This window comes from Asterias amurensis, chromosome 13 (assembly GCF_032118995.1).
Source record: "Asterias amurensis chromosome 13, ASM3211899v1".
In the NCBI taxonomy this organism is placed as follows: domain Eukaryota; kingdom Metazoa; phylum Echinodermata; class Asteroidea; order Forcipulatida; family Asteriidae; genus Asterias; species Asterias amurensis.
In genome coordinates, this window is record NC_092660.1 from 14,470,963 (window position 1) to 14,497,354 (window position 26,392).

The following is a 26,392-nucleotide window of genomic DNA, read 5'->3' on the forward strand; positions in this document are numbered from 1 at the left end:
GGATCATTGTATTCTACATTTAAAACATTTTTCTAACCATATGCATTTCATAAACGGTTACAAACGCTTTTTTATAGACCAACTCGTCCGATCCAAGGCAACGTGTTCCTTTAAAGATGGAGGTGTTTCTTTCATTCTGAAGGAATATATATCTTGCAAGCGGCCTCTGGGTTTTGTGACAACCCCCCAATCAGTGTCATAACCTAAACAACAACAGCTTTTGAAAGAATTGACTCTGTGTATGTATTTAAAAACCCTACCAGTAAAAACATCATGTTGTTTTACCATCATGTTGTTTTACATCCGATGTACTTTTGCCATTAATCCATCGCAAGTGGTCAACTGCCGTTTTTTAAATGATACATGCCTACCAGCAAAAGTAAACGAAATTGTGAGGAATACTGATGATAAGAACACTTATAGTGCGCCGGATTCCACCACAAGTGATGCTCATGGAAGATTTTTTTTTGTAATGAAAAGCAGCTGTGAAAAAGTGGGTTTTGAGGGCCTCTTAAGAACTTATGAATAGAAGATATCTTATACGGATATTAAAGACAGTGGACACTTTTGGTAATTATTGTCAAAGACCAGTCTTCTCACTTAGTGTATCTCAATATGCATAAAATAACAAACCTGTGAAAATTTGAGCTCAATCGGTCTTCGAACTTGCGAGATAATAATGAAAGGAAAAAACACCCATGCCACACGAAGTTGTGTGCGTTTAGATGGTTGATTTCGAGACCTCAAATTCTAAACTTGAGGTCTCGAAATCAAATTCGTGGAAAATCACTTCTTTCTCGGAAACTATGGCACTTCAGAGGGAGACGTTTCTCACAATGTTTTATACCATCAACCTCTCCCCATTACTCGTTACCAAGTGAGGTTTCATGCTGATAATTATTTTGAGTAATTACCAATAGTGTCCACTGCCTTTAAGAGGTAGATTATTCCAAAGTAAAGAACAAGCGTGAGAAAAAGCCCTGTCACCTTGTTGTGGGTTAGGGGGGAAAACCAGTAACGAAGCAGTGGATGATCTAATAACATCACTTTGTACTATAACGAAATTTTTTACACTTTACATTGTTTTACAAGACAAGACTACACTGTAAAAAAAATCCCGTAAAATTTACGGGAATCGGTTGTGCAGCGAGATGCCAACCGATTCCCGTAATTTTTACGTTCGAACCGTACACGAAGTTACGGTGTGCCGTGATTTTCACGGTGAGAAAGCTGTCAGTTTACGGTGTAAACCGTACACGAAGTTACGGTGCAAACCGTACATGAAGTTACGGTGTGGCGTGGTTTTACGGTGATAAGGCTGTCAATACGGTGTAAACCCGTACACGAGGTTACAGAGTGCCGTGATTTGTACGGTATATTACACGTTGATATTACTGCCATGGGACCGTATTTGAAAAAGTGGAAACTGACCGTAATTGTAATGGCTTATTACAATAGTATAATTACTCCAGTGGTATTGTATTTAAAAAAGTGGAAAATAACCATATGTTAAATGTACGATACAGCTTTGGTAATTATCAAAATAATTTGGCAAAAAATATAATTTAAAAAACAAATCATAATAAAACTATTAATTTTGGTTTTTACCCATACACCGATGTGTGTTAGCACTGTATACTCGGTACTTCCCGAGTCCTGTGAAAAAATATCACAGGCATGTTACTCGGGTGGGATTCGATTCAATTGTTTGTCACGATTTGTATGTTTAAAAAATATATAAAGTTGTTTGGGGGGCTGACTCCGCCTACCCCTTTTGTGACGTCAATCAAGGTAGACTTTGCCTGCAATGGGTATAGTAAACACACGTGCAAAGTACATGTACGTCCAAGTCGTTAGTTGGTACATTTCAAAAAGTGTTTTTCTGCATTCAGCAGCAATACACCTGGTCGCCTTGTCGGAAAAAACTTCTTTTTTTTTTTTTTTTTTTTGAAACGTACAAACTCACGACTTGGTCCGTACACGTACTTTGCAATTGTGTTTACTCTACCCATTACAGGCAAAGTCTGTCTCGATTGACGTCACGAATAGCGCCCTCTCGGGTCGGGGTCTACTCTTAAATTTGTAAATAACATAATAACTGATTTTTTAAAACCTTAGTTAACTGTTTATTCACACTCCACTCATCAAAACACATATATTAGTGACAAAAGCTTTATTTTGAAAAAATACCACTTCCAGGTGACTTTAAGTAATAACCCATGAGCACGGGATTGTACAATAGAGTACAAAAAGTGGGTAACTCTAGTCGCCCCGCCTGAACTTCCTCATAAGCATTGCGCGTGCGCGATGATCCCTAGAGTTCTTTTGGTGTGCCCAGATACGGATTTTGGCCGTAAAAGGCTGGCGAGCAAAAGCGAGAATGGTAATTCACCGTCGAATATACACATTTCTCACCGTAAAATTACGGTCATTCCTTTTAGACAATCCCATTGTGCATTGCGAGCCGGTATTAACGGGGTTACACCGTAAAGTCAAGGAAATTGTTTTACACCGTAGATGTTTGCGTACTTTTCACCGTAAAAATTACGGTGATTTTATTTAACAATCCCATGGTGCATTGCGAGCCATTATTTACGGGTTCAACCGTACTTTTCACCGTAAAAATTTCGGTAATTATTTTTAAACAATCCCATGGTGCATTGCGAGCCGGTATTTACGGGGTTGCACCGTAAAGTCATGGAAAAATCTCGTTACGGTAAAACACCGTAGCTATTTACGTACTTTTCACCGTAAAATTACGGTAATTTTTTACAGTGTACCAAATTATTTTATGGCGTTATAAGTGGGTTAAAGGCAGTGGACACTATTGGTAGTTACTCAAAATAATTATTAGCATAAAACCTTTCTTGGTGACGAGTAATGGGGAGAGGTTGATGGTATAAAACATTTGGAGAAACGGCTCCCTCTGAAGTGCCATAGTTTTCGAGAAAGAAGTAATTTTCCACGAATTTGATTTCGAGACCTCAGATTTAGAACTTGAGGTCTCGAAATCAACCATCTAAACGCACACAACTTCGTGTGACAAGGGTGTTTTTTTCTCTCATAATTATCTCGCAAGTTTGGTGACCGATTGAGCTCAAATTTTCACAGGTTTGTTATTTTATGCATATGTTGAGATACACTAGCCCTGGCGGCCTTACACTTTCGTTTTGTACTGCAGTGACAAAACGAATGCGCAAGGCCGCCAGGGCTAGTGTATCATTAATGCTATGATCTTGCTCAAGTTTTTGTTTGGGGGACAAACAGCTCGTATACAGCTCTTATTTCACGACAAGTGGTTGGTGAAAAAAAGTACGTTGAACGACAAAGATCGTGCGGTGTTCAAAGTTTGCTCCCGAGCTACCCTGTCCAAGGTTTAACAGTTTTAACTAAATTCATCGTGCTCTCTTTTACCCCCCCCCCCCCCCCAAATGACGGTCAAAACTTCCTCTACAAACATCACACTGCACTCTTATAAAGGCAGTCATGTACACACCATCAAAATACTGTCATCATCCCCAAATCACATACACTTCTAAACATCAGAGATCCTTCAAACCATCCTGTACAAGGCTCTAGTGGAAGTGGCCGGTCTTTCAAATCCTGGGTTCATAAAAAAAATATGCTAATAAACAATGCACTTGCTCACAGTTCATTCAATTTATTAGTTAGAATATAAACCAAGGCAAGTTCTTAAAAGAACATCTACTTAGCAAGTAGATAGGCTACACCATGGTGTTACCGCAAAACAAAGCTTAGATTAATAACATAATATATTGATTCACTGTGCAATGCCTCAAATCCAAAGATCGTATTCGTTGGCGGATACAGCTGTTGCTATAGGACTTCCTATACCAGGGCCCAATTTCATAGAGCTGCTAAGCACAAAAATTTGCTTAGCATGAAATTTCTGCCTCGATAAAAACCGGATTACCAACAACATTTCCACATGATTTGCAGGATAAGCAAACATCAGCTGAATACCTGTAACAAGCAATATGCAACAAATGGAAATTTTGTTGGTAACCCTGTTTTTATCAAGGAAGAAATTTCATGCTAAGCAAATTTTTGTGCTTAGCAGCTCTATGAAATTGGGCCCCGAACGCATGATGACGCAGAAATCTAGCCAGAGTCGTTAGCTGTAGCCGTCTATCGCACACGGCCTACGATTCAAGAAACTCAAGAACAAGTCAGAGCCCAGCTCATTCAATGACAATAAAGGAACACGTTGCCTTGAATCGGACGAGTAGGTCTTTGAGAACATTTGGAACAGTTTTTTATGAAATGGTTAGAAAGAAAGTAGAATATTATGATCAACACAAGTGTGACTCGAAATATTGTGCGGTTTTTGTTTTACATAGGCCTACTAACACGGTCGGCCATTTTACGGTGTCAAAATTTCATAACAAATGGTTCCAAACGCCTTCCAAAAACCAACTCGACCGATCCAAGGCAACGTGTTCCTTTAAACGACCTAATACATGCAGGTAGTTGGTTCTTTGTTAGTTGAGAAACATAAAACGGTTTCACACATCCTGGTATCCTTGGCCGATTTCATATCTGTCATTGTTAAGTGCTCAGTTGATCAGAGCCTTAAAAAGGCACTGGACATTAATTATTTATTATTAATTATTAATTTGAAAAAATTACTTGGTAAGGAGCGATGAAGAGCTGTTAATAATATAAAACATTTTGAGAAACGGCTCCCTCTAAAGTAACGTACTTTTTTGAGAAAGATGTAGTTTCTCGCTCATACAATAAAAGACTCAGGATTGAAGCTTTTAAGTTTGACGAACCTTTTTTTTGTAAACTTTATAGACGCTGATTTTTCCTGGTACCCATCACGTGGTGTCAGCACGTGGTACCAGTTAATTAGCCGCTAGACAACAACAGATTTGCGAACTTGGCCCAGTTCCTAGGTGTCGTAATATTCCGTATGGAGTGGCATTGAGCTAAAGAGTGTTCTCGGAATAAAAATTTAATTGAAAGAGATTTTAAATGGTGGAATGATTGTGTGATTATTTTTTTGGCCGGAAGTTTTAGTGACTTCCCCAAACGACGGTCAGGTTGGTCTCTTTGCCTTGCTGTCAACCTTATGGACCAAGACTCGAACCGGGGCATTGTGTGGATTGTGTTTTCATTCCCGTGGCTGCGTGGGTTTCCACTGACAGAACAATTCTCTGGGGTTTTCCTCTCACATCTAAAACTGAAACTTCTCCATTAAGTTCTCTTCTCGTTTTATTGAGGTGAATATTGGGTCACTTGTCTTCGTAATACTATACTATATATGTGGATGGAGGTTTTTTTGTTGTAGTCCCTCAAAGTACTGTACCTCATAAGATAGTACCAGGTTCTTACGTTTTATCACACACCCAAGGGCGTATCAAAGCGATCAGTAATTTGTCCGGCAAGTTATTATGGAGCTACGTTTTGAGACTAAGTACATGAGACCTATTCCTTTAGAAGGTGCTGCAGGTGGCGCAATGTGCTGCCGATCTGCAGCCGATTTCACGAAACTTACGCCATAAACGTTGCGCAAGTGGACTTTTACGCAGTTGCGTAAAGTTTCGTGAAATCGGCCCCTTTAAAGTATTCTAGTTAGAAGCATCTTTTGAAATATTTATGCCAGAGTTCATTTTGTGTGGTGCATTCCCATCTGGGACTTTAGTAGTTAAATTTTAATTATATTAATATTGATAATGCAAAAAATAGCTAATGGCCATGTTTCGTTTCGATCCTGGCAGAGTCTGTCTCGAATGCTAAAACATTAATGACAACATAACGAACATGAATACTAACTAAGTGTAAGGTGAGCAGTGAAGTGGAAATTCGTGAATAGAGGGGAGTCAGAAAGCATGCACAGAAAACAAGCAACGATCTTCTTTTGACCAGTGAATGCTAAACTGGTGAAATTGATATAGGCCTACTCATGTTGACTTTTAAATGCCGATTCAACGGAGCAATCGTTTTCAAACGAAATACAATGAGCCGGTGTGATAAACTTTTGTTGAAGTTTACCGGGAAAATACTTATTTTTATTATGGTTTCATCATCCACTATATAATAAAACGAGTTTTTTAACGAGTATATATATATTTTTCATGACCGTTTATTACCAATAAATATAGTGTATATAAAAATTATTGGGTTTACCGGTTATTTAAAGACGCTTGACACCTTTGGTAATTGTCAAAGACCAGTCGTCTCACTTGGTGTATCTCAATATATGCACAATATAACAAACCTGTGAAAATTTGAACTCAATTGGTCAATCAAATTCAAATATTTCAGTGGGAAATGACGTCTTTCTCAAAAACTACGTTACTTCAGAGGTAGTCGTTTCTCACAATGGTTTTATCAACAGCTCTCTATTGATCGTTAACAAGTCTGCTGATTGGAAACACCACGGCCCAACTCTTATGCTTACCAGGATACGGTTACCAGGCAAAATACCATATCACATGAACAATTTGTGACTGGTAGCCTGTTCATTTCTGCTGAGCAGACAAATACAATGGGTGCGTTCGTTTAGCTTCCCAGGGTCGACCCCGGTGGGTGGCGTGTTTTTTTCCAGGACAACCGTGGGTAATTATCTGCACACGTTCGTCCTGGAAAAAGAAAACGCCACACACCGGGGTCGACCCGGGGAAGCTAATCGAACGCACCCATTATTTCCTGCTAAAGCAGCTCTATGAAATTGAGCCCAGAGCTTGTGTCCGGTATCTTATCCGCTAGGCCTAGACACGCCATGCAAATGAGGCTCGTGAATTCTTGCAGCTTTATATTTAATTAAACTTATCAGGCGTTTTTTGTAGCCATGTGAAATCGGCCTTCAATTCATCAAGCAATGAGTAGGCGGCACTTATAGAGATTTCTGAGAAAAAGCAGATGTTGAATGCTGTTCTTGTAGAATGCTAAATTAAATGGTTACCGTGTTTTTAATCAGACAGCAAAATAAAATTGATTACACATTTATTAAAGTGAAATTTAACTATTATCTTGAGAAGCTTTAAAATTGTTGCGCGAAATTGCCTCCTTTATGAAATTGTGCAAACCTCTACATTTATATATTTAATTATAATAAAAGTAACAACAGTAATTAACAAATAAATATGATAGGTTAAAATATAATTTAAAAATTTAAAAAAAATAAAGAAAAATTAAACATAAAGTACAAAAAAAATGTTGCCGCGTAGGCGTCAATTATATAGAAACACCAAAACAATATGAACATACAAAAAACGTCAGGTAGTCAAACTTGCGGGTACACACACACAGGCCGCAAAACGTCTTGGACTCATCCCAAGACGAGTGTTCATATTATGTTGGTGTGCCTGCAAGGTTCAATATAAATAGTTACACAATGCAAAGCTTCAAACATTACATACAATTGTTCGAGCAACAGCTTAAAAAAAAAAACCTTAAAAAAACCTGACATTGTCGCACTGCACTTCCTGTGCTATAGATGCCGAGTTTGCTTGGCTTATAGAGGCACTGGGGTGGATTTCACAAAGGTAGTCCTAACTTAGGACTAGTCCTAGGCAATGCTAAGAGATAGGACCAGTCCTAAGTTAGGATGAGTTACTGGTCCTAACTTAGGACCAGTCCTATCTCTTAGCATTGCCTAGGACTAGTCCTAAGTTAGGACTACCTTTGTGAAATCCACCCCTGGACACGTTTGGTAATATTGTCAAAGACCAGTTTTCTCACTTGGTGTATCCCAGCATGAAATATCAAATCTTCGAAAAATGTGGCCCAACTGGTCGACGTTGCAAGAAAATAGTAAAAGAAAAAATACCTTTGTTATATACATTGTGTGTGCTTTCAGATGCCTAAAAAGGCTTCAGGCCTGAAGTATTTTTTTTTTTCAAATTCAATTGAGAAAGTACCTCTTTCCCAAAAATATGTCACTTCAGAGGTAACCTTTTCTAACCATGTTTTATTTAGAGCTCTCCTTTGGTCGTCAGCAAGTCAATTTTAAAGCTAAAATATATCCAAGGCAACGTGTTCCTTTAATAACCAAAAGTGTCCAAAAAGAACGCCGTCGGCATATAATTTTAATTAAAATGCAATATAAAAATACGCGTGCCAAGTGACATTGAATGATGATTTAAATTGAGGCAAAATCATTTTAACACGAGTGCGTTGAAATTAAGTGAAAAGGTTGCTTTTATCAGTCGAATATGACCTGGAAATCTATAATTTAGTTGTAAAGTAGTTTGTATTGCATTTAAATTGGTGCAGTAGTATTTACATATACCCCCCCCCCCCAAAAAAAAAAAAAAAACCCACACAATTTAAGGACAACGATGGTAGAAACCTTCCATAAAAGAAAACATTACTTGCTGAGGTGCTGTAGTTTTTGAGAAATTAATGAGTAAAACAATTTCACGAAAATTATTTTAGCATGTACAACGGATCGACGCTAATCTCCCGATGAAAACATTGCCCTGTGATGTTCAATTTTTTTTTCTCATAAACTTGATAACCAATGAAGCTGAAACTTCTACAGGTAAATTATATTACATAGACCTACATCTTCATTCACAGTCTACAAATGTATCAAAACCCTTTAATATAACCAAGAAAATCAAGAATGCCCAGTTTTTGCACTGTACGCGTAGGCTTCACAAACACCAAGAGATAATGACGTCACGAGACTTGACTAGAGGGCCCGGCCTGCCACACGAGGCAACTTGAACAGGCAACTTGGAGGCAACCAACAGGGCCCAAGCAGACAAATTTGCTTATCATGACATTTCTTCTTTGATAAAAACAGGATTACCAACCAAATTTCAATTTGTTGCATACTGCTTGCTACTGGTATTCAGCTGTTGTTTGCTTATCCTGAAAATCACGTGGAAATTCTGTTGGTAATCCTGTTTTTATCAAGGAAGAAATTTCATGCTAAGCAAATTTTTGTGCTTAGCAGCGCTATGAAATTGAGCCCAGCAGTGCATGCTACAGGAGCATTTTGGTAGCACGTGAGTACTTTTTCAAACATTGTCTCACGATCCACAAGACAAATATGTGAACATTAAAATGTAAATGGCTTTTTCCACCTGGAGATCAAGATCGACTGGAACATGGTCTTTAGGCCATGTCACACGAGACAATGTTAAAGGCAGTGGACACTATTGGTAATTACTCAAAATAATTATTAGCATAAAACCTTTCTGGTGAAGAGTAATGGAGAGAGGTTGATGGTATAAAACATTGAGAGAAACGGCTCCCTCTAAAGTGCCATAGTTTTCGAGAAAGAAGTAATTTTCCACAAATTTGATTTCGAGACCTCAGATTTAGAACTTGAGGTCTCGAAATCAACCATCTAAACGCACACAACTTTGTGTGACAAGGGTGTTTTTTCTTTCATTATTATCTCGCAACTTCGATGACCGATTGAGCTCAAATTTTCACAGGTTTGTTATTTTATGTATATGATGAGATACACCAAGTGAGAAGACTGGTCTTTGACAATTACTAATAGTGTCCACTGTCTTTAAGGGAACCAGTTTCAATCTCCAATAAGAAAATTGGTTCCAACAGTTCAGTTTTCGAATTATTGTCTCTGGAATGTTGAGCTATAGCTTGAATGATGTTTTAGCTTGTGCTGCCTAAGTGTTCCTATTATATACAGTACAAATGGTTGCCTCCAAGTTGCCCGCAAAATTGCCCAGTGTGTGACGCAGCACAAATTTCATTGAACGTTATAACTGAAAATACTTTGTAATAAATACAGTTGACAAGTGCTGTGTTTAAATTACATTAACACTTATTTTGTTGCCCAGCTTAAAACATTACAGAGTTTGTACTAAAAAAACCTCTAAGGTCAGTAAACTTACACGTGCGGTCTACTAATGATGATGATAGAAAACATCCGATTTTTGTCCGAATGTCATATTTTATGAGAAAGAAATAAAACTCATTTCCCGTTGGAGTTTATCGCTAATGAGCGTTTTACTCCCTTTTTTGTTTTTAACCGATGTCATGCAAAATGTGTAATTGGTTTTTCACCATTTTCTCGTGACTCATTAGCCGATCAATCTAACACTCCTATACATATTTGCCAGTTTATGTAAATGGTGGATAACACTTAACGCTTACACTACCACCAGCAAAAAACCAACTTTGTAATGCTACCTTTTTGTCTTGATAATAATTGAGTAAGACTATATTCAAATATTCGTAGTTGTCTTGAAGGTAGGGTCATATATTGATAACTACTCCCTAAGTTTAACTTAATAATTAATAATGACCATAAAGTACTGCGGCTGTTGATACACTATTGAGAAAGGTTTCCCTACAGTCACCGTTGTGTCATGTTTTCAGCAAGTACACAATGTAGTCTAAGGAAACTTTTATGTGCGACTTTTATGGTATTTTGTTAGCTACAATTTTGCCTATAAATCAGCATTACGTGAACAAAAAACATGACCATACACCTATAAAAGTAAATGAACTTATTGTCACCATTTTCCAACAAAGCAAAAGGGTGTTAATTGGTTCTTTATTGGGCAATTTTCCTGTATCTTTAACAAACTGTGATCGAAAGTCAACTTGGCGTCTTTCTTATACGTGTATCTTCTTGCCGACAACAATTTCGGTTCAATAAGTTCCCAGCTCAGTTACGAATCGTTCACTTCGGTCTTTCGGGCAGCCTCGTATATTTGAATGTTGTTCTGATCGTTCAGGTAATTTATTTTTAATACCAAACTTCGGAAAAATGTGCACACCCAGTTTCGAAACATTCACTCCGGTCTTTCGGAAAGCCTCGTATTATATAGTAGAGTGTTTTTCTGATCGTTCATTTTATTTCGTTTTAATACCCAACTTCGGAGAGAAATCCGAACACGTCAATATTTTCCAAACAGTCCGGCGAATAGTCGGTTGAGCTGCTGCGTAACAGAATGGGTTGACCGCACTCTGGACCATGGAGAAAGCAATTACCGCTGCGTTGAAATACTCCGGCAGTGGCGGGAACGCTCCTGGGTGCATGCTGCATATGCTAGTAATTGGTGCGATAATACCGTACGGCAGCCAGCAGATGGCGTAGGAGACAACAACGAGGGTGAGCGTCAGAGAGGCCTTCTTGTGCTCGACCCGTATCCCACCGCTGCGCCTAAGCTTGACCTCATCGTAGCTAATACACGGGGCTACCTTGGTGACATCCTTGTCTTCCCTGTAGCTGGGTGTACTCGGAAACAAAACCAACCGGGAATCTTTACCTTTCTCCGGGTGGTGTGGTGCCGTGGTGGTGTCTTGCGGGATACCGTCAGAGCGCTGTCCGAGAGGGGAACCATTCTGCTCGCAGCAGAACTTCAGCTCGACAGCCCCGGACGCAACGGTTGGTATCTGATCCTGCGTGATTGACCCAATCCCGGAGGTCGTGAACTCCGTCTTCTCTACGGTCCCGGAGGAGCCGTCGCTGCTCTTCGGAGTCTTACCGTTGCCTTTTGATTTCTTCCCCTCTGCCTTTGCGCTGACGGATTGGATCGTACGATACACCCTGCAGTACATGACCAAGATGAGTGGATACGGAATCCACAGGCTCAACGCAATGGCCACTCCCGTAGTGTAGTGGTTTGTGTTGTACATCGCGGTGCAGAAGTTCTCCGGTAAAGCTCTCTCTCCGTCGACCACACCCCAGGCGAAGATGAACGTCATCCACATTGAGAACGCCACACCCCAGGCGACAGCAATTCGAACCAGCGCTCCTTTGGTAGTGCGTCGCTGGAGGTGACTTAGCGGGTGTCTGATCGCCTGGTAACGGTCGTTACAGATAATCAGAATGGTCAAGATGGATGTCGAGAAAAATATGTGCTTAGAGGCCTCCTTCAAGTGGCAGGGAATGTGGCCGAAGGGCCAGCCTTTACCCTTGAGAACCAAAACGGACTCCAGCATGACAAGGGGCATGTTGATCAACCCTACGCACAAGTCAGACACGCAGAGGTTAATGATGAAGAAGTTAACATAGGTCCGCAGTTTTTTCTCCCGTATGAACGCCAAGAGTACGAGGAAATTACTGGGGATGGTGACGCACATTAGGATACCGGACACCACCACCAGGATCCAGGCTGAGATGAGTATGCTCTCGGCGAAGTCATTGTTATGGTCGGGCATGTGGTGCCCAGTGCCGTTACCCATCATCGGCGCGTCCTCTTGGACATGATGCCCAAGCGCCTCGTGGAGCGACATTCTGAATGTATGCGATGAGCTGATTTATCAGTTTTAGAAACAGAGCGTGTCTCTTCACCAAGGAGTACAAAACACTGATCGCAGAGGTTATCAAAAACCCTCAATATTTAGAGTGAGGTGTGTTGCATTTGCAGTAGAGTCAGTCAGGGAGATAGCATGTGCATTGAAGTATTGCTGTGTATATCTTCTTCACCTGAAATCACTTCAGTGTTGTATCCACTCGATCGTCGGCATCAATCTTTCTTCGGCTCTACCTGTCCACCAATACAACCGTCATTAAGTAGCACAATAGCGGTTGGGAGTTTAACAATGATTTAACAATGACGCAGTTTGCGTCGAGTGTCACACTCTACACTAAATAGCTACCTCAGAGCAGGACACCTCTGTGTGTTTGCCGTGCTACAAATTAGGTTTGTTCGCTGTCTCATTTCCAAGATAAAAAGCAGAGAGGCAGAGAAATCTACTTTTTTCTTACAATGCAATCAAGAATCGGCTTCTAGTTCCAATAAACGTCATTCACCAATTAATGCAAGGCAAACGTTGTACTTGATTATGATTACCTTCACGTTGACGTGATTAGATCGCCGTGCCGAACTATCAAACGCCTCAATAACACTGTTCAATACCACGCACACCGATAGTGTATTCCTGTGGTGTAAAAGTCCTCGTCCATGATTGTGTATTGTTGTACAGAAAGCTCAAAGTCAGTTTCAACAACTGAAGATGTGCTCGTTATTGTCACAGCTTACACGGCACAGCAGCCCCAATGATGTTGCAACATCTTCTGTTACGAACGAAGTTGGTGGTATCTGTGGGCGGGAAGTCACTTTTTGCATAATAGTAACGACTCACGTCAGCGCCGACTCAACTACGTAATAACCATACAGTGACTGAAGAATTATGCCAATAGTCATTAGGCTGCTGGCAGGCATTACCAAGTGGACTCAGTAGTAAATAGTGATGAATATTCATGAAATACGTCATAATTATTCGGACGCTGAAATTGTGCTGCGTTTGGCATTTGGTGCTCTGAAAGGCATGGCATAATCCCTCCTTAATTAATTGCGTGTCCTCATTGTGTGCTTGGAAGCTCGGGGTGTTTAAAGAAAACGTTAAGGGGGTACCTCTTACACATGAGGACAATTGTTTGCATGTAAGTGGTTGAGCAGTCATTGCTCAGCCCATAGAGTAATTAGGTCCTTACTCTATGCTCAGCCATGCTTAGTATTGGCCGGAGCAGGGGTCTAATTAATGGTTGTTGAATATCACCCGTTTGTATTTTGTGATGGCGCGCACTCTTGCGGAATGGTTTATTTTCAAGCACTCATCACTGCCGTCGCGTGTGAATGCTGCAGTTTCAATCGTAGTTGTATATAAAAAATAATACTAATAATTTATAACCTGTGACGCTTTAAAGCCGTTGTACACTTTCTGAACATAACAAAAATTAAAAGTTCACAGATTTACAAATAACATACAGGGTTTACAGAAGGTAATGGTGAAGGGCTTCCCTTGAAATATTATTCCGTGAAATGCTTTACTTTTTGAAAAAAAACTTTAATACAATTATCAATGCTCGATATCGAGAATAAAGGATTTATTTTAAACACATGTCATGTCCCTGCGACATGTGCGGAAACAAGGGTGGGTTTTCCCGTTCTCCCGACTCCGATGACCGATTGAGCCTAAATTCTCACAGGTTTGTTATTTTATATGTTATTGTTAGTTGTGATACACGCAGTGTGGGCCTTTGGACAATACTGTTTACCGATGTTGTGCGATTGCTTTAAATGAGGTGGGATCTAAAAAGAACCGTTTGTTTCACCGTTGGTGTCGATGAGTTGACCAACGGTCCTTTCAGCCACCCAACTCATTAATTGGAGATAGTCCGAATTACATGGTGTAGCAAAACCATGCAAAGTTTCAAATCCTACTTAACCTGTGACAGTTTGATTCTAAACGGTGTTACAGTTTTCGAGATAATGCCGGAAATCTGGGGCGGCTATCCACGCAGGAATAGTCAGCAATCGGAGAATATAAACCTTTATCATGCTGTCTCCATCTTGGTCATGTTTCGTGTGTCGAATAACACTAATGAATGCTAATAATCATTTTGCAAAACAGGAACCAGACTATCTTGTTCTTCCAGCCTCGGTTTGGTTACGTTGATATCAATAGGGAAAATTCAAGATGGCCACACACCATGATAAAAGTCTATACTACTGATGAGAAACGTGAGTGTGGTCACGCCTCTCAGATTCAAATTGGGGGGGGGGTAAAACGATATTTTTGTCCACGAAAACCGCAGTCCTGTGTAAAGTTGCGCACAAAAATGCATTGTACATAATTATACAAAGCGGCTGCTTTTATGTACAGTATTCTTTTACCAAGTAAGTTAGTATTGCCATTAAAGAAACACGTTGCCTTGGATCGGACGAGTTGGTCTATAAAAAGCGTGTGTAACCGTTTGCTATAAAATGCATATGGTTGGGAAAGATGTTGTAAAAGTAGAATCAAAGATTATAGAGCGCTTTATAATCTTTGGTAGAATACAATGATCCACACAAACATGCCTCGAAATTGCACAGTTTTCCTTTTCCCTCGTCGACTAACACGATCGGCCATTTTATGGGAGTCAAATGACTCACATAAATGGCCGACCGTGTTAGTTCGCAAAGTAAAAGGAAAACCACGAAAATTCGAGGCAAATTTGTGTGGATCATTGTATTATACTTTTAAAACATTATTTCCAACCATATGCATTTTTATAACAAACGGGTACAAACGCTTAAAGAGACCAACTCGACCGATTCAAGGCAATGTGTTCCTTTAATTTTTAGAGTCACTCACCAAACGACACCGACCCTTTTCAGGGTTGGTTAAGTATTATGCCTTCAGATGTTGATCTCCTACTCAATTCAGATACTCCATTGTCTTCCCCATAATTAAGGTTTATCTAAAGGAATGTTAAACAATGACATCTTTTGACAAGGGTACTTAGAATGTCATCCCTTTATGCAATCGCATAATTTTTCTTCCGTTTGGATTAAGCGGTCGGTCATCATCATTCACATGGAATTAAAATCAAGGATAAACATGGAATTACTTATTAGAATAGTCTATTGTGTTTCCGTTCGTTACCCGCATTTTTTGTTTTATCGGTGAATTAACAAATACATTTGTAGATCTTTTCAAGCCATTCATCCTTCAGATTTAGTTGAATTAAATATCCATCTACACAAACCAGTAGAGCCATTATGTGGCTAAAGCAAGGCTGTCTACGTCATCGATCACCATAACAACATTTTGTAAACAAATTTGTTTTTGTATAAACTACAATTAAACAAAATCCACGTCACATCAACACAAATCCCATCTCTGCCTGTGTCGTTTCATCCGTTGTTTCATTTCGCTAGTCCGAAATAAATAATTGCCTTCTAGTTATTATCATCTCAACTGTGACCCAATCAGCGGGATGGTCAGTTTGGATTGCGGGTTGGCTCAGTGTTCTCTTCTCCGTTTCATTTGCCTTTCAATCATCTCTGCGGACCCCGGATGACTCCCTGACCGGGAGCTAATTGCGTCTTTCATACTCCAATGTTGTAAACAAGCCATTGTTGTCTCAAGTGAAGTCAAGTCACAAGAAATGTCAAGTCAAAAGTCATTTTTATACCCCAAGTCAAGTCACACGTTATCTCTGCCCAAGTCACGTCAAGTCACTACTCACAAGTCATTATTCCAAAAGTCAAGTCAAGTCGCGAGAAATCTTTGATCAAAATTCAAGTCAGTCATCTTTCCCCAAGTCAAGTCAAGCGCAAGAAGTCATCCCCCAGTCGAGTCAAGTCGCAAGTAATCCCCCCCCCCCAGTCAAATAAATTCACATGTCATTCCCCCCCCCCCCCCCAAGTAAAGTCAAGTCAAGCGCGTCATTTTCCCCCCAAGTCGAAAAGTCAAGTCCAGTCGCAAGTAATTTCCCCCCAAGTCAAATCAAGTGACAATTCAACCCCCCCCCCACCCCAGTCAGTTCAACGCGCAAGTCATTTACCCCCAAATCGAGTCAGGTCACAAGTCATTAATTTTTTCCCCCAAGTTAAATGAAGTCGGTACTGAGTCCAAGTCAGTTGGTACGTCGCCGACTCGAGTCAAAAACACTGCCAGTCTCTGCCTGACCTGACTGCATTGGTTTTCCCTCTCTGTGGTTTTCCTCCTGCGTCTGTAACTGCAATTGTCAGTTTATTAATATTTTGTGATGTTTCCAGCCGGCTTATTAACTCAGATTCCGAATAGAATGTTTAAACAAACTTATGTGCTAATTCTCCACTCCAATTTCAAGCGATTTCTGCAATCGGCTCATTTATTTTATGTTGTTGACGACTCAGGGAGAGTTGAAACAAACGATAAAGATCAGCAACTATAAACGGCTGGTGAGACGGTATTTAGTAATGTTATAACTGTAGTGGGTGTTGATAAGTTTTGGTAACTATGGAAGACTGCATAACAAATACTCAAGTTTTTTTTGTTTTGTTTTTTTGTTTTTTTTTGCAAAACACATGCGTTTTCTTTTTCTTTCAGGTTCGAAAAATTGAACACCGTACACCCCTGTCATTGTGGTACGCAACATTGAAACTGTAGACTCTTCAGAAACGATTTTGTTCCATTCACTTTCGTCAAAATGTGCTGATCAATATATTGTAAAATACTTTAATATTACTTTATTAATGTTTAGAGCTAGCAGACGACAAAGCATTGAGTTTGAGAAATAGCGCCCTCACTTAGTCATCATTTTCACTCAATGGTTTCCAGAAATCCCTGTTCAATTTGAAAGAAGTGCTGGTTACCAGCGAATGTGTACTGATTGATTGACGTCATAAAATTGGCAAGGAGATTGTAAACTACTCGAGAGATCTAGAGGACGTGCAAGCAATTTTTGTTTTATTTATCAAGATGCCAAGTTGAAATTAAGCCATCCCTGTTACGTTAGTGTCAGCAGAAACGTTGTGATATGGGTACGGGTGCAGGCAAGAACCCAATGGTGGGTATGCCGATGAGCCCAAGGGTAGAATACGCCGAGAAACGGAGTAAAAAGGAGGGCGAGGTAAGCAAGTTTACACTGTGTTACTGTTGGTGTGTACTGTACACTCAGTTTGCTAGCCGTGAAGTGTGTGAGTTTTGTATGATGATGTCGGTCATTGTTGTGTTTTTATTCAACATGTTCATGAGTTGAACTTTGAAGCATGGTTCCGGTTGAAGTGACGATCTCAATCACAGTGTGAAGACTGAAGTGTTAATGTGTGAACTATTCCCATGGGGCTCTTTTGCTTTGCATAGCATTTTAAACTTTCGTGGTGTGTAGAAAACTAGCTTGTGTTTAAGAAATCTTGTTATGCGCTTTTTGATCATGTCCTCCTCTTGTTTGTTGCTATTTTAAAATTAATTTGTACCACGCCTTGCCCTTGAGGCCCAGTCATGGATGTAAGGCCTCTACAAATAAGCTATAGCTTTTAAACTTATTATTGATATTATTAATATTGATGTATACAATTCTAACTACAGTACATGCTGAGGCTGAGGTTCGTTCCAATTGACTTTATGTATGAACCTCATATTACCTGAATAATGAGTCCCATAATAAATAGATGCCAAGTTCGGAGACCAGCTAGGCGAGAGATTTTGTATAGTTCTTTGAGTAGAGTACTCTGCAGTCTTGCTCAATGACACAAGTGTTATTTTCTTTTTTTGTGATCAAGTACATCATGTATGTGTCTTAATCACATTGGCTGCAGGGAATACAATGGAATCTCTGGGTACTGGGATTCCTGAATAAATAAGACCAAAATAATTGAACAAATTTTAAAAATAAGTTAGTAATCCAAACCCATACCCTGCTTTAAAGGAACACGTTGCCTTGGCTCGGTCGAGTTGGTCTTTTAAAACCGTTTGTTATAAAATCGTTATGGTTAGAAAGATGTTGTGAAAGTAGAATACAATGATCTACACAAATATGCATCGAAATTGCATGGTTTTCGTTTCACCTCGTCGACAAACACGGTCGGCCATTTATGGGAGTCAAAACTTTGACTCCCATAAATGGCTGACCGTGTTTGTTCGCGACGTAAAATGAAAACCGTGCAATTTTGAGTGATACTTGTGTGGATCATTATATTCTACTTTTAAAACATCTTTCTAACCATATGCATTTCATAACAAACGGTTTCAAACGCTTTTCATGGACCAACTCGTCCGATCCAAGGCAACGTGTTCCTTTAACCCGAACTTGAGTCCTCAGTCCAGTGTCAAAAGTTTCTGCTGCCAAACAGTATCTACTGATCATGTGCAGTTGGATGCAAGACACTATTTGGCAACTTACTTGCCAATCATTGTGGGGACTAGGATTAACACTTTCTGCCACTTTCTAGGTAATCAGCAGAAGGATGCACTCTTAACAGGGACATTATTTGGCAACGCGCCGGTTAACAATTAACGGTTAACAATCATATCACAGTATGCTATAAATGAGCGGACACTGTTTGGCAGCAGACAATTTTTGGTACGACATCGGTGTCACTAGACTTCTCAGACATGACACACTACACTGGTCTTTCTGATCAGCAGTTTGGGTTTGAATCCGCAGCAGTGACACTTGTGTCCTTTAAAAGCAAGACACTTAACCATTGCTTCGTCCTTCGGATGGGCATAAAGCTGTTGGTCCCATGTGTTGTGTAACCCATGTAAAAGAACCGAGTGCACTTATCGAAAAGAGAAGGGTTCGCCCCAGTGTTCCTGGTTGTTGCTGCTAAATGCGCCGTAGCACTTTGTGAACCCTTATTAATTGCTACATATTTGGGTCTCAGAATCCATAACTTTCACATGCCTCGCCATTGTGGCGTGCGTTGAATATGAAACACGTTTGGGTTTGTGTTTATTGAACGCTACGCGATTCTGTTTTTTCAACGTAGAAAATGGCCGCCTGCGCGCATGCCGGGTTGCGTATGTAGGCCAGTGCGCCCTCTAGTTCTTATATTATAAGTCTATGACTGAGATTAACCTTTTCCCTGGTGTTATTTGCCTTGTAGCCTGTGGTTATAGATGCGCCAGCCTTAGTAGATCTCTCTCATGGCACTGTGAGGTATCGGAACGATGGAGATCATATCGTCAAAGCAGGGAAGGAGTTAAAGACGGGTTACTTCTATCATGCAAGGCTGGATGACTATAGTGAAGGTATGAAACCCACCATCCTCACCCCATCCCTAGCCCAATCTCCCCAATCCCTAGCCAAACGTCCAACATTTTTGTACACAAACAATGTTTCCTAAAATTGAGTCGATCTGATATATGTTCCCATCCTAGAAGCTTCAATTAAAGGAAACAAAAGAAGTGTGCAAATCTCTCAGATAGTTTCATTCTCTGTTAAAAAAAAAAAAACTAAACAGGAAAATCTTGTGAATTTTTGTGCCACGTTGACAAGTGAATGACTCTATGTTAAGTTGTGCACAAGTGCTAATTAAATGGGTAACTGCGAGAGGTATTGATATTGTGTATGAAAAAGCCTTTGGAGCACTACAATTGCCCAGGTTGTAAACTCCCCCAGGGAGCTGAGAAAGATTAAAGAAATTATGTTATTGGCCCAATGACTAGGGCAAAAATGTATAGCTCATTGTAAAATGCGCTATATAAGAACTTGTGACTATTATTATTATTATTAAAAAGAAATCTACCTCAATTTGTTACCAGCCGCTACACTTCAACCTGCTGACCAACACAAATTCAAGTACGTCTACAAGGGCAGTGAAAGGTCCAGACAGAAACAACTCTTCTACGTCTACGGGATTGGATTCAAGAGTAAAGACGACAGGTTCAGAGTCCGCAAACAGTACAAGCCAAAAGGGAGAGGTTATGTCTGGCCAAGCTCCTTCAGGAAAGGAAACCATTTCTACTACGATCTTTCCTTCATCACAAAAGGTAATTTAGTAATTTTTGGTTTTTATAAAAAGATTTAACACACCCCGAGCGCAGTATTATTTCCTGCAAGGTATGTGGAGCTACGTCTTGAAGTATGAGACCTATTCCTTTTTAAAGCACCATGTAATGGTTTACAAGGTGCTGTGGCGCAATATGCTCTCAATCAAAACCAGGAACACCAGGGCAAAACTCTTCTATTTACGATAAGTGCACTGGGTTCTTTTACGTGCATTACACAACACACAGGACCTACGGCTTTACGTCCCATCCGAAGGGCGCAGCAATAATGGTTAGTGTCTTGCTAAAGGAGACAAGTGTCACGACTGAACCCACACTCTTCATTCCTATTGTCAGGTCTGCGGTGAAATCTCTGAAAGCAGAAATCTGCTTTTTCATTGAATGCATTTACCTTGGAGAGGCCATTTTAACTTACCTTTTTATTTATTTATTTTTTTATTTTTCTAATTTTTTTTAAATAGAGGCAGATTTCTACGATTCTGATGAGGAGGATGAAGATATGAAAACAAACATTAATCCCGACAAAATGAGGTAAACAAATTTGTAAGATTTTAAGGAGCGGAGATTTGTTTAAGTCAACATAGTGCGGATTTATAGGACAAATTTTCATTAATCCTTTAGGGTTCATAGCGGCTAGAAGATGGTTTGTGCCAAAATGCCCATAGTGGCCCCAAATGGCTGCAAGATTTGACCTACTTCCACTCAAGCTACATGTAAAAGGTCAAAGCAAAGGTCAAATACTTAATATTTTTTTATATTGTTATAATTCTATTTTATTGTTTTTTTTGTTTTTAGGATCAGCTGGAGAGGAGAGCCTCTCCACAGGAACTGTGTTTCTTTTAGGCAATCCTTCAGGCTCCAGCTGTTTCTTTTTCTTTACTGTATTTAAATTGCTCTTTGACGATTTTTCAATGATGTTAACCTAATAAATGTGCATTTTTGTACTTTTTTTCCCTGAGAAATGAAATAAATAAATGTAAATAATATAGTATATTGTCCAATGTTTCCCATTTTAATAATAAATATTTATCTATGTCTTCCAAACAAAACTGAATGTCTGTTGACAATTATTTTTTCAGACACTAGATTGGTCTCTATAAAACTATAAATCACCTGAGAACGTTTCAGGGGACAGATCCTTTTCTATAGCTGGTCCCAAACAGTGGAACTCAGTCCCCAGGCCATCAATATCAGGAATGATCCTTCTATCACCATTTTCAGGAAACGTCTTAAAACATTCTTGTTCTCGTAAACCTAGGTCTTTGTATTTTGTGTCTCGTCTTATTCCGTTTAGCACCTTTATCGTTTTGTAAAGGCGCTATATAAATACTTATTACTACTATTATTATATTATTATTTCATATAATTTATGATGTTATTATTGTTAAGGCTTAGACCAGGGCATCTATATAATTCCAGGCCTTGAGATTAATGTTAATATTTTTGACAACTATTTGACTAGATTCCATCTGAAGGATTCAGACTCTGTGGAGGTTCTTAAGAAGAGAGCAGCTGTTAGACTTCTTACCCCGTCTTCCAACATTCACGTCAGCTATGGGGACGTCGAACTTGGGCAAGTTGGATTTTTTTATTAGTTAAGGATTAATGAATTTTATGTGACCCACTGAGGCCATACTAGGCCTTGAGTTTCATCTTCCATCGGAAAATCTTAAAGTCTGTCAGAAACTTTTCAAGGGGTAGCGAGACAAGGGGCCAATGAGGCCATGATCTCTGCTTAATTTCAAGCCTGCCACTGAGGTTTGAGATGACACTTAGACCATGAAGTTTGTTGCTTCTGTATACAAAAATGTGTTATTTAGGGTAACTTTTACTTTCATACTTGTCATTTGTTGAACCAGTGCAGTATTCGACAGCAGATTGGGTGCTCCAATACAAGAGGGTTACCTACTCTGGTTGCAACCCCCATTTGTTTTCATAACTTTATTTATTTATATAGGATTTGCGGCATTGCATGGTGAGGTATCAATATATATTTTGTTTGCGGTAACACCATGTGTATATCTCCTTGCCAGGTAAAGTTTGTTTTTAGATGTCTTGCTTAATTCTACTACCGCGGAGTAGATTGTTCAGGTGTTCGGGAGACTTCTCAGTTCTGAATAGAACTGTCCTGCTTAATAACTATTACCCGGGCGGATGGTATAGAACTAGGCTGGGACTACTACTTTAGCTTATAGGATCGTAATTATCTGTACTGCCGAGGAGTCAGTTCTTGAATTGGTCTCAAGGTTTCGACTAGCTTGCTCTTGATTGTATGGATATACATATGCTTTTTCTGTATCCGCACCCACACTCTGGAGCTCTCTTCCTTTACATATTCGAGCTACAACGTCTCTGGACATTTTCAAAACTCTGCTTAAAACCCACCTATTCAAAATTTCTTATGATTGACTTTCTGTCTGTTTTTAACCATTTATTTTTGCCAACACGTTTATGTAATTCAACATTTTTATTCAATGTACCCTTATTTCTTTCCAAGCTTCGTAATTTTTATTTTTGTTTTTATTTTGTTACTCTCTTTGTTTGTTTTATGCGCCTCAAAATAAGTTTAGTCTTAGATAGATGGCGCTTTATAAGTTTTAGTTATTATTATTATTATTATTATGATTCACATCAAGTCTAGGTTCTTGTTCATACTTTTACTCATTAACCATTATGATTGCCTTTTACTTACTGTTTGTGTGTGTTTTCTTTACTATAGGCCGATCAATTTAGTGAATTCTTATTTACCTTAGGGAGCATGCTTAAATTATGTCACGAGCACGCCCGGGATCCGACGCATTCCTTCGCGTGACAACTCAAAAAAAAAAACCTACCCAGTGTCTTGCGTTTTCCGTATTCTCTTGTATTTTTATGTGACTTGTTTATAAAGTGCTTATTAGGAGCTTTTTAACAAAAGGATTTGATGCTATATAGGCCTAAATGTTTTTGGGTTTTATTTCTATGTTATAACGTAGAATTAAAACAAATCATTGTCTATATTTTGTTTGTATATAATTATGTAAGATGTAGAATTTATGCGAATTTGGATTCTTCTTTTGTTTGGTTAATATTATAATTGTGTGACAATGTAGAATTAAAAAAAAACATGTTCTCATTATGTTTATTATTACAATTAGGTGAGAATGTAGAATTAAAACAAATCTTTGTATAATATTTATTTATTTCGCTCTTCTCTTTGATCTACAGCGATGCAGACATTGTCGGCAAACTCCGATCGGAAGAAGACGGAGAATTCACAAGATTCGTCATTGATCTTCAATCAGTCTGATCGGATGGATTTTAACATCTCAGCGATGCAAGTATAACATCCCACCCAGCGCCTCAGGACCAACAATCCAACCCAGCTATAATGTTTTAGTTGTAAAATAGTACAGAGTATTTTATTCCGTCCATCTAATAGAAATACAACTCGGAGATTGCTGTGTGTGTAGTAATCTGTGCGTATTAGGGCCCATGTGAAATGATGGGAGGTCAAAGGTGATTATGTTTGTGGGTTCAACAGCAGATCTCTGGCGTTATTCGTGAGCCTCGAAGTGTGACATCAGATGTTCAGGTTTGGCAAATATGAAGCTTTTCCATTTGCTGACATGTTATTAGTACTGAATGTTCACTGCTGACATACATGTAGAGGGCGTGCACAGCAGACATGGAAAACATTTAAGCTCGGCTTTCTCTGTGTTCTATTTCTACAATCCATTTTATGTATTTATTTTCTGGAGGGGGGGGGGGCTTTGCCTGTAAAGACAATGGACACTTTTGGTGATTGTCAAAGACCAGTCTTCTCTCTTGGTGTATCTTAACATATGCATAAAATAACAAACCTGTGAAAATTTGAGCTCAATGGGTCATCGAAGTTGAGAGATAATAATGAAAGAAAAAATACCCTTGTCACACGAAGTTGTGTGCATTATTAGATGGTTGATTTCGAGACCTCAAATTCAAAATCTGAGGTCTTGAGTCTTGAAATCAAATTCGTTGAAAATTACTTCTTTCTCAATGTCACTTCAGAGGGAGCAGTTTCTCACAATTTTGTATACTACCAACCTCTCCCCATTACTCGTCACCAAGTAAGGTTTTATGCTAATAATTATTTTGAGTAAGTACCAATAGTGTCCACTGCCTTTGAACAAATTGAATTTGCACCTGTTGATTTTTTGTATTATGCACATTTCATTTCTGATGTTCAACATGTTTATTAGTTTTCTACAGCAGCTTAGGAAAACAGTTATGTCCAATCAATAGTTCAGCATCTGTTTCAGTGACTTCTTGAACAGTGTCGGCCGGTTTTGTATTTATTATACGGTCATCCATCGTATACCATGTCCGTAAATTATTGTTACTGGGAAATGATGTGTTGTGGTCCAGGGAGGTGAACTCAAGTTCTGTAATTTACAGAATGTAGGTTCAGAATCCTGGCCGTGACATCTGTTGTCAAAGAGAAAGGCATTTATCATAATTGCTTCTCTCCTCCCAGAAGTACAAATGGGTACCTGCGAAAGCTGAGGAGTAGTAACCTGTGATTGACTGGCTTTCTGTCATGAGGGGAGGGCGGGGGATATCTTAATTTTTTCAGTTTAATGCCATTGAAACCGGATGTAAACACCAGCCTCGAGACAGACTTTACTTTTTACTTTACTAAATCTTTTTAGTGTGAATTTATTTGTTGTTACCTACAGGTGCCCAGAAAGTCTTGATCATACATTGAAGCCTTGTTATAATTCTTGTAGATTGTTTTTGAAGTTATAGTGTTTTTTTAGTTGGTACATATTTTTGTAAGATACAATCTGCCCGAACATATTTAACCCAGTTTGAGGGCATTGAAACATTGCCCCAGCCCTATAGTCATTTGTTTCCCCTTTTAAGGAAGGGAACCAGTCAAAGACATCACATGTGATCATCATGATGTTTTGGGTGGTAACCTTATTGTTACAGAAAGAAAAATTTGTTGTGCTAAGCTACTTTTTTCTTACTACGCAGCACTGCGAACTTGTGCCCTTGTGCCATTGCGTATGATGGTCTCCCTATTATGTCAATATTTTTGTTCCAGGGTGAGAACTTAAGAACAAAAGACACAAAGTTACATGTACATCCCTTCACCGGTTAATTTTGTTTATTACTATAAAGACATTAAAACGTGTGTTTAAATATTTTACCCCAAGGCGAATGCACCAAGCAAAAGAATATCAAACAACAAGTATTGTGATACAAACAGAGTTGAACCCCCCCCCCCCCCACAAAAAAAGAAAGAATAATAAATTAAAATGAAACAAAATGTTTTAACAATAAAAAGTCAAATAAAATGAGTTTGAAATGTTGGCAGCAGACAGTTGCGAGTAGTTTAAACAAAAAAAATAAAAAAATAAAATAAAAATCCACATGACCAAATGTTTGTTTACTGCATTGCACAAGTGCAGTTAGTGGCTGCCGCATTTCCGATAGATTTGCATACACATAGTGGTTTCCAATTCTTCTACTAAGTGTTACATGAACTGTGAAGTCTATTTAAAGGCACTGGACACTATTGGCAAATACTCAAAAGAATTGTTAGCGTAACAATTTACTAAGTAATGATCAATAAAGAGCTGTTGATAGTATAAAACATTGTAAGAAACAGCTCACTCTGAAGTAACAGTTTTGAGAAAGAGGTAATTTCTCACTCAAATACTAAAAGTTTCAGGCCTGAAGCCTTTTATTAGGCATCTGAAAGCACACAAACTTGTGCAACAAGTGTGTTTTTCTTTCATTATACTCTTGCAACTTTTATGACCAATTGGAGCCCAAATTTGGACCAAATTTTCACAGGTTTGTTATTTTATGCACATGCTTGGATACACCCAAGTGAGAATAAATTACCAAATGTGTCCAGTGCCTTTAAAGTGAGCTGTGCAAAGAGCGTTGTCCCTTTAATTTATTCCGTTGTCAACTTGCAGCTGTGCAATTAACTGTTTGATTAAAAACACTGTAATGTTTACTGACTTTTGAAAGGGCGAAAAATGCACATGAAATATACAACGCGACTCTTTCCATTGCCACATGTAAAGTGACTCTTCCTCAGAGCAAAGCAAAAAACACAAAATGAAACAATGTTTCTTTTCTCAGACAATTCATGATACAAGTGAAAGAATTTGTTGATTTCAGCCAAACACAAGTTTATGCAAACTAAAACAGGTAGGCTCCTTTGCTTTTACCAGTTTGCCAA

At 39.0% G+C, this 26,392-nt stretch overlaps 2 protein-coding genes across 2 annotated transcripts; one reads left to right on the forward strand and one right to left on the reverse strand.

Annotated features, from left to right (window-relative positions):
• Positions 1 to 8,286: 8,286 nt before the first annotated feature.
• Positions 8,287 to 13,066, reverse strand: LOC139946573 (muscarinic acetylcholine receptor M5-like). Its single transcript, XM_071944266.1, has one exon. The coding sequence runs from the start codon at positions 12,193 to 12,195 to the stop codon at positions 10,810 to 10,812; it is 1,386 nt and encodes a 461-aa protein (XP_071800367.1). The 5' UTR covers positions 12,196 to 13,066; the 3' UTR covers positions 8,287 to 10,809.
• A 4,020-nt stretch (positions 13,067 to 17,086) lies between these two features.
• LOC139946578 (uncharacterized) lies at positions 17,087 to 25,439 on the forward strand. The gene is made up of 6 exons (XM_071944272.1): positions 17,087 to 17,290; positions 19,269 to 19,413; positions 19,927 to 20,154; positions 20,634 to 20,703; positions 21,635 to 21,745; positions 23,380 to 25,439. Exons 1-6 carry the CDS (start codon positions 17,198 to 17,200, stop codon positions 23,459 to 23,461), a joined length of 729 nt encoding a protein of 242 aa, XP_071800373.1. The 5' UTR covers positions 17,087 to 17,197; the 3' UTR covers positions 23,462 to 25,439.
• Positions 25,440 to 26,392: the final 953 nt, after the last annotated feature.

Coding starts and splice junctions, on each gene's coding strand:
- LOC139946573 (XM_071944266.1), bottom strand. CDS start 12,195: ATGTCGCTCCACGAGGCGCTTGGGCATCATGTCCAAGAGGACGCGCCG.
- LOC139946578 (XM_071944272.1), top strand. CDS start 17,198: ATGGGTACGGGTGCAGGCAAGAACCCAATGGTGGGTATGCCGATGAGC. Junction 19,414..19,926: donor GCTGGATGACTATAGTGAAG/GTATGAAACCCA, acceptor ATTTGTTACCAG/CCGCTACACTTCAACCTGCT. Junction 20,155..20,633: donor TCTTTCCTTCATCACAAAAG/GTAATTTAGTAA, acceptor TTTTTTAAATAG/AGGCAGATTTCTACGATTCT.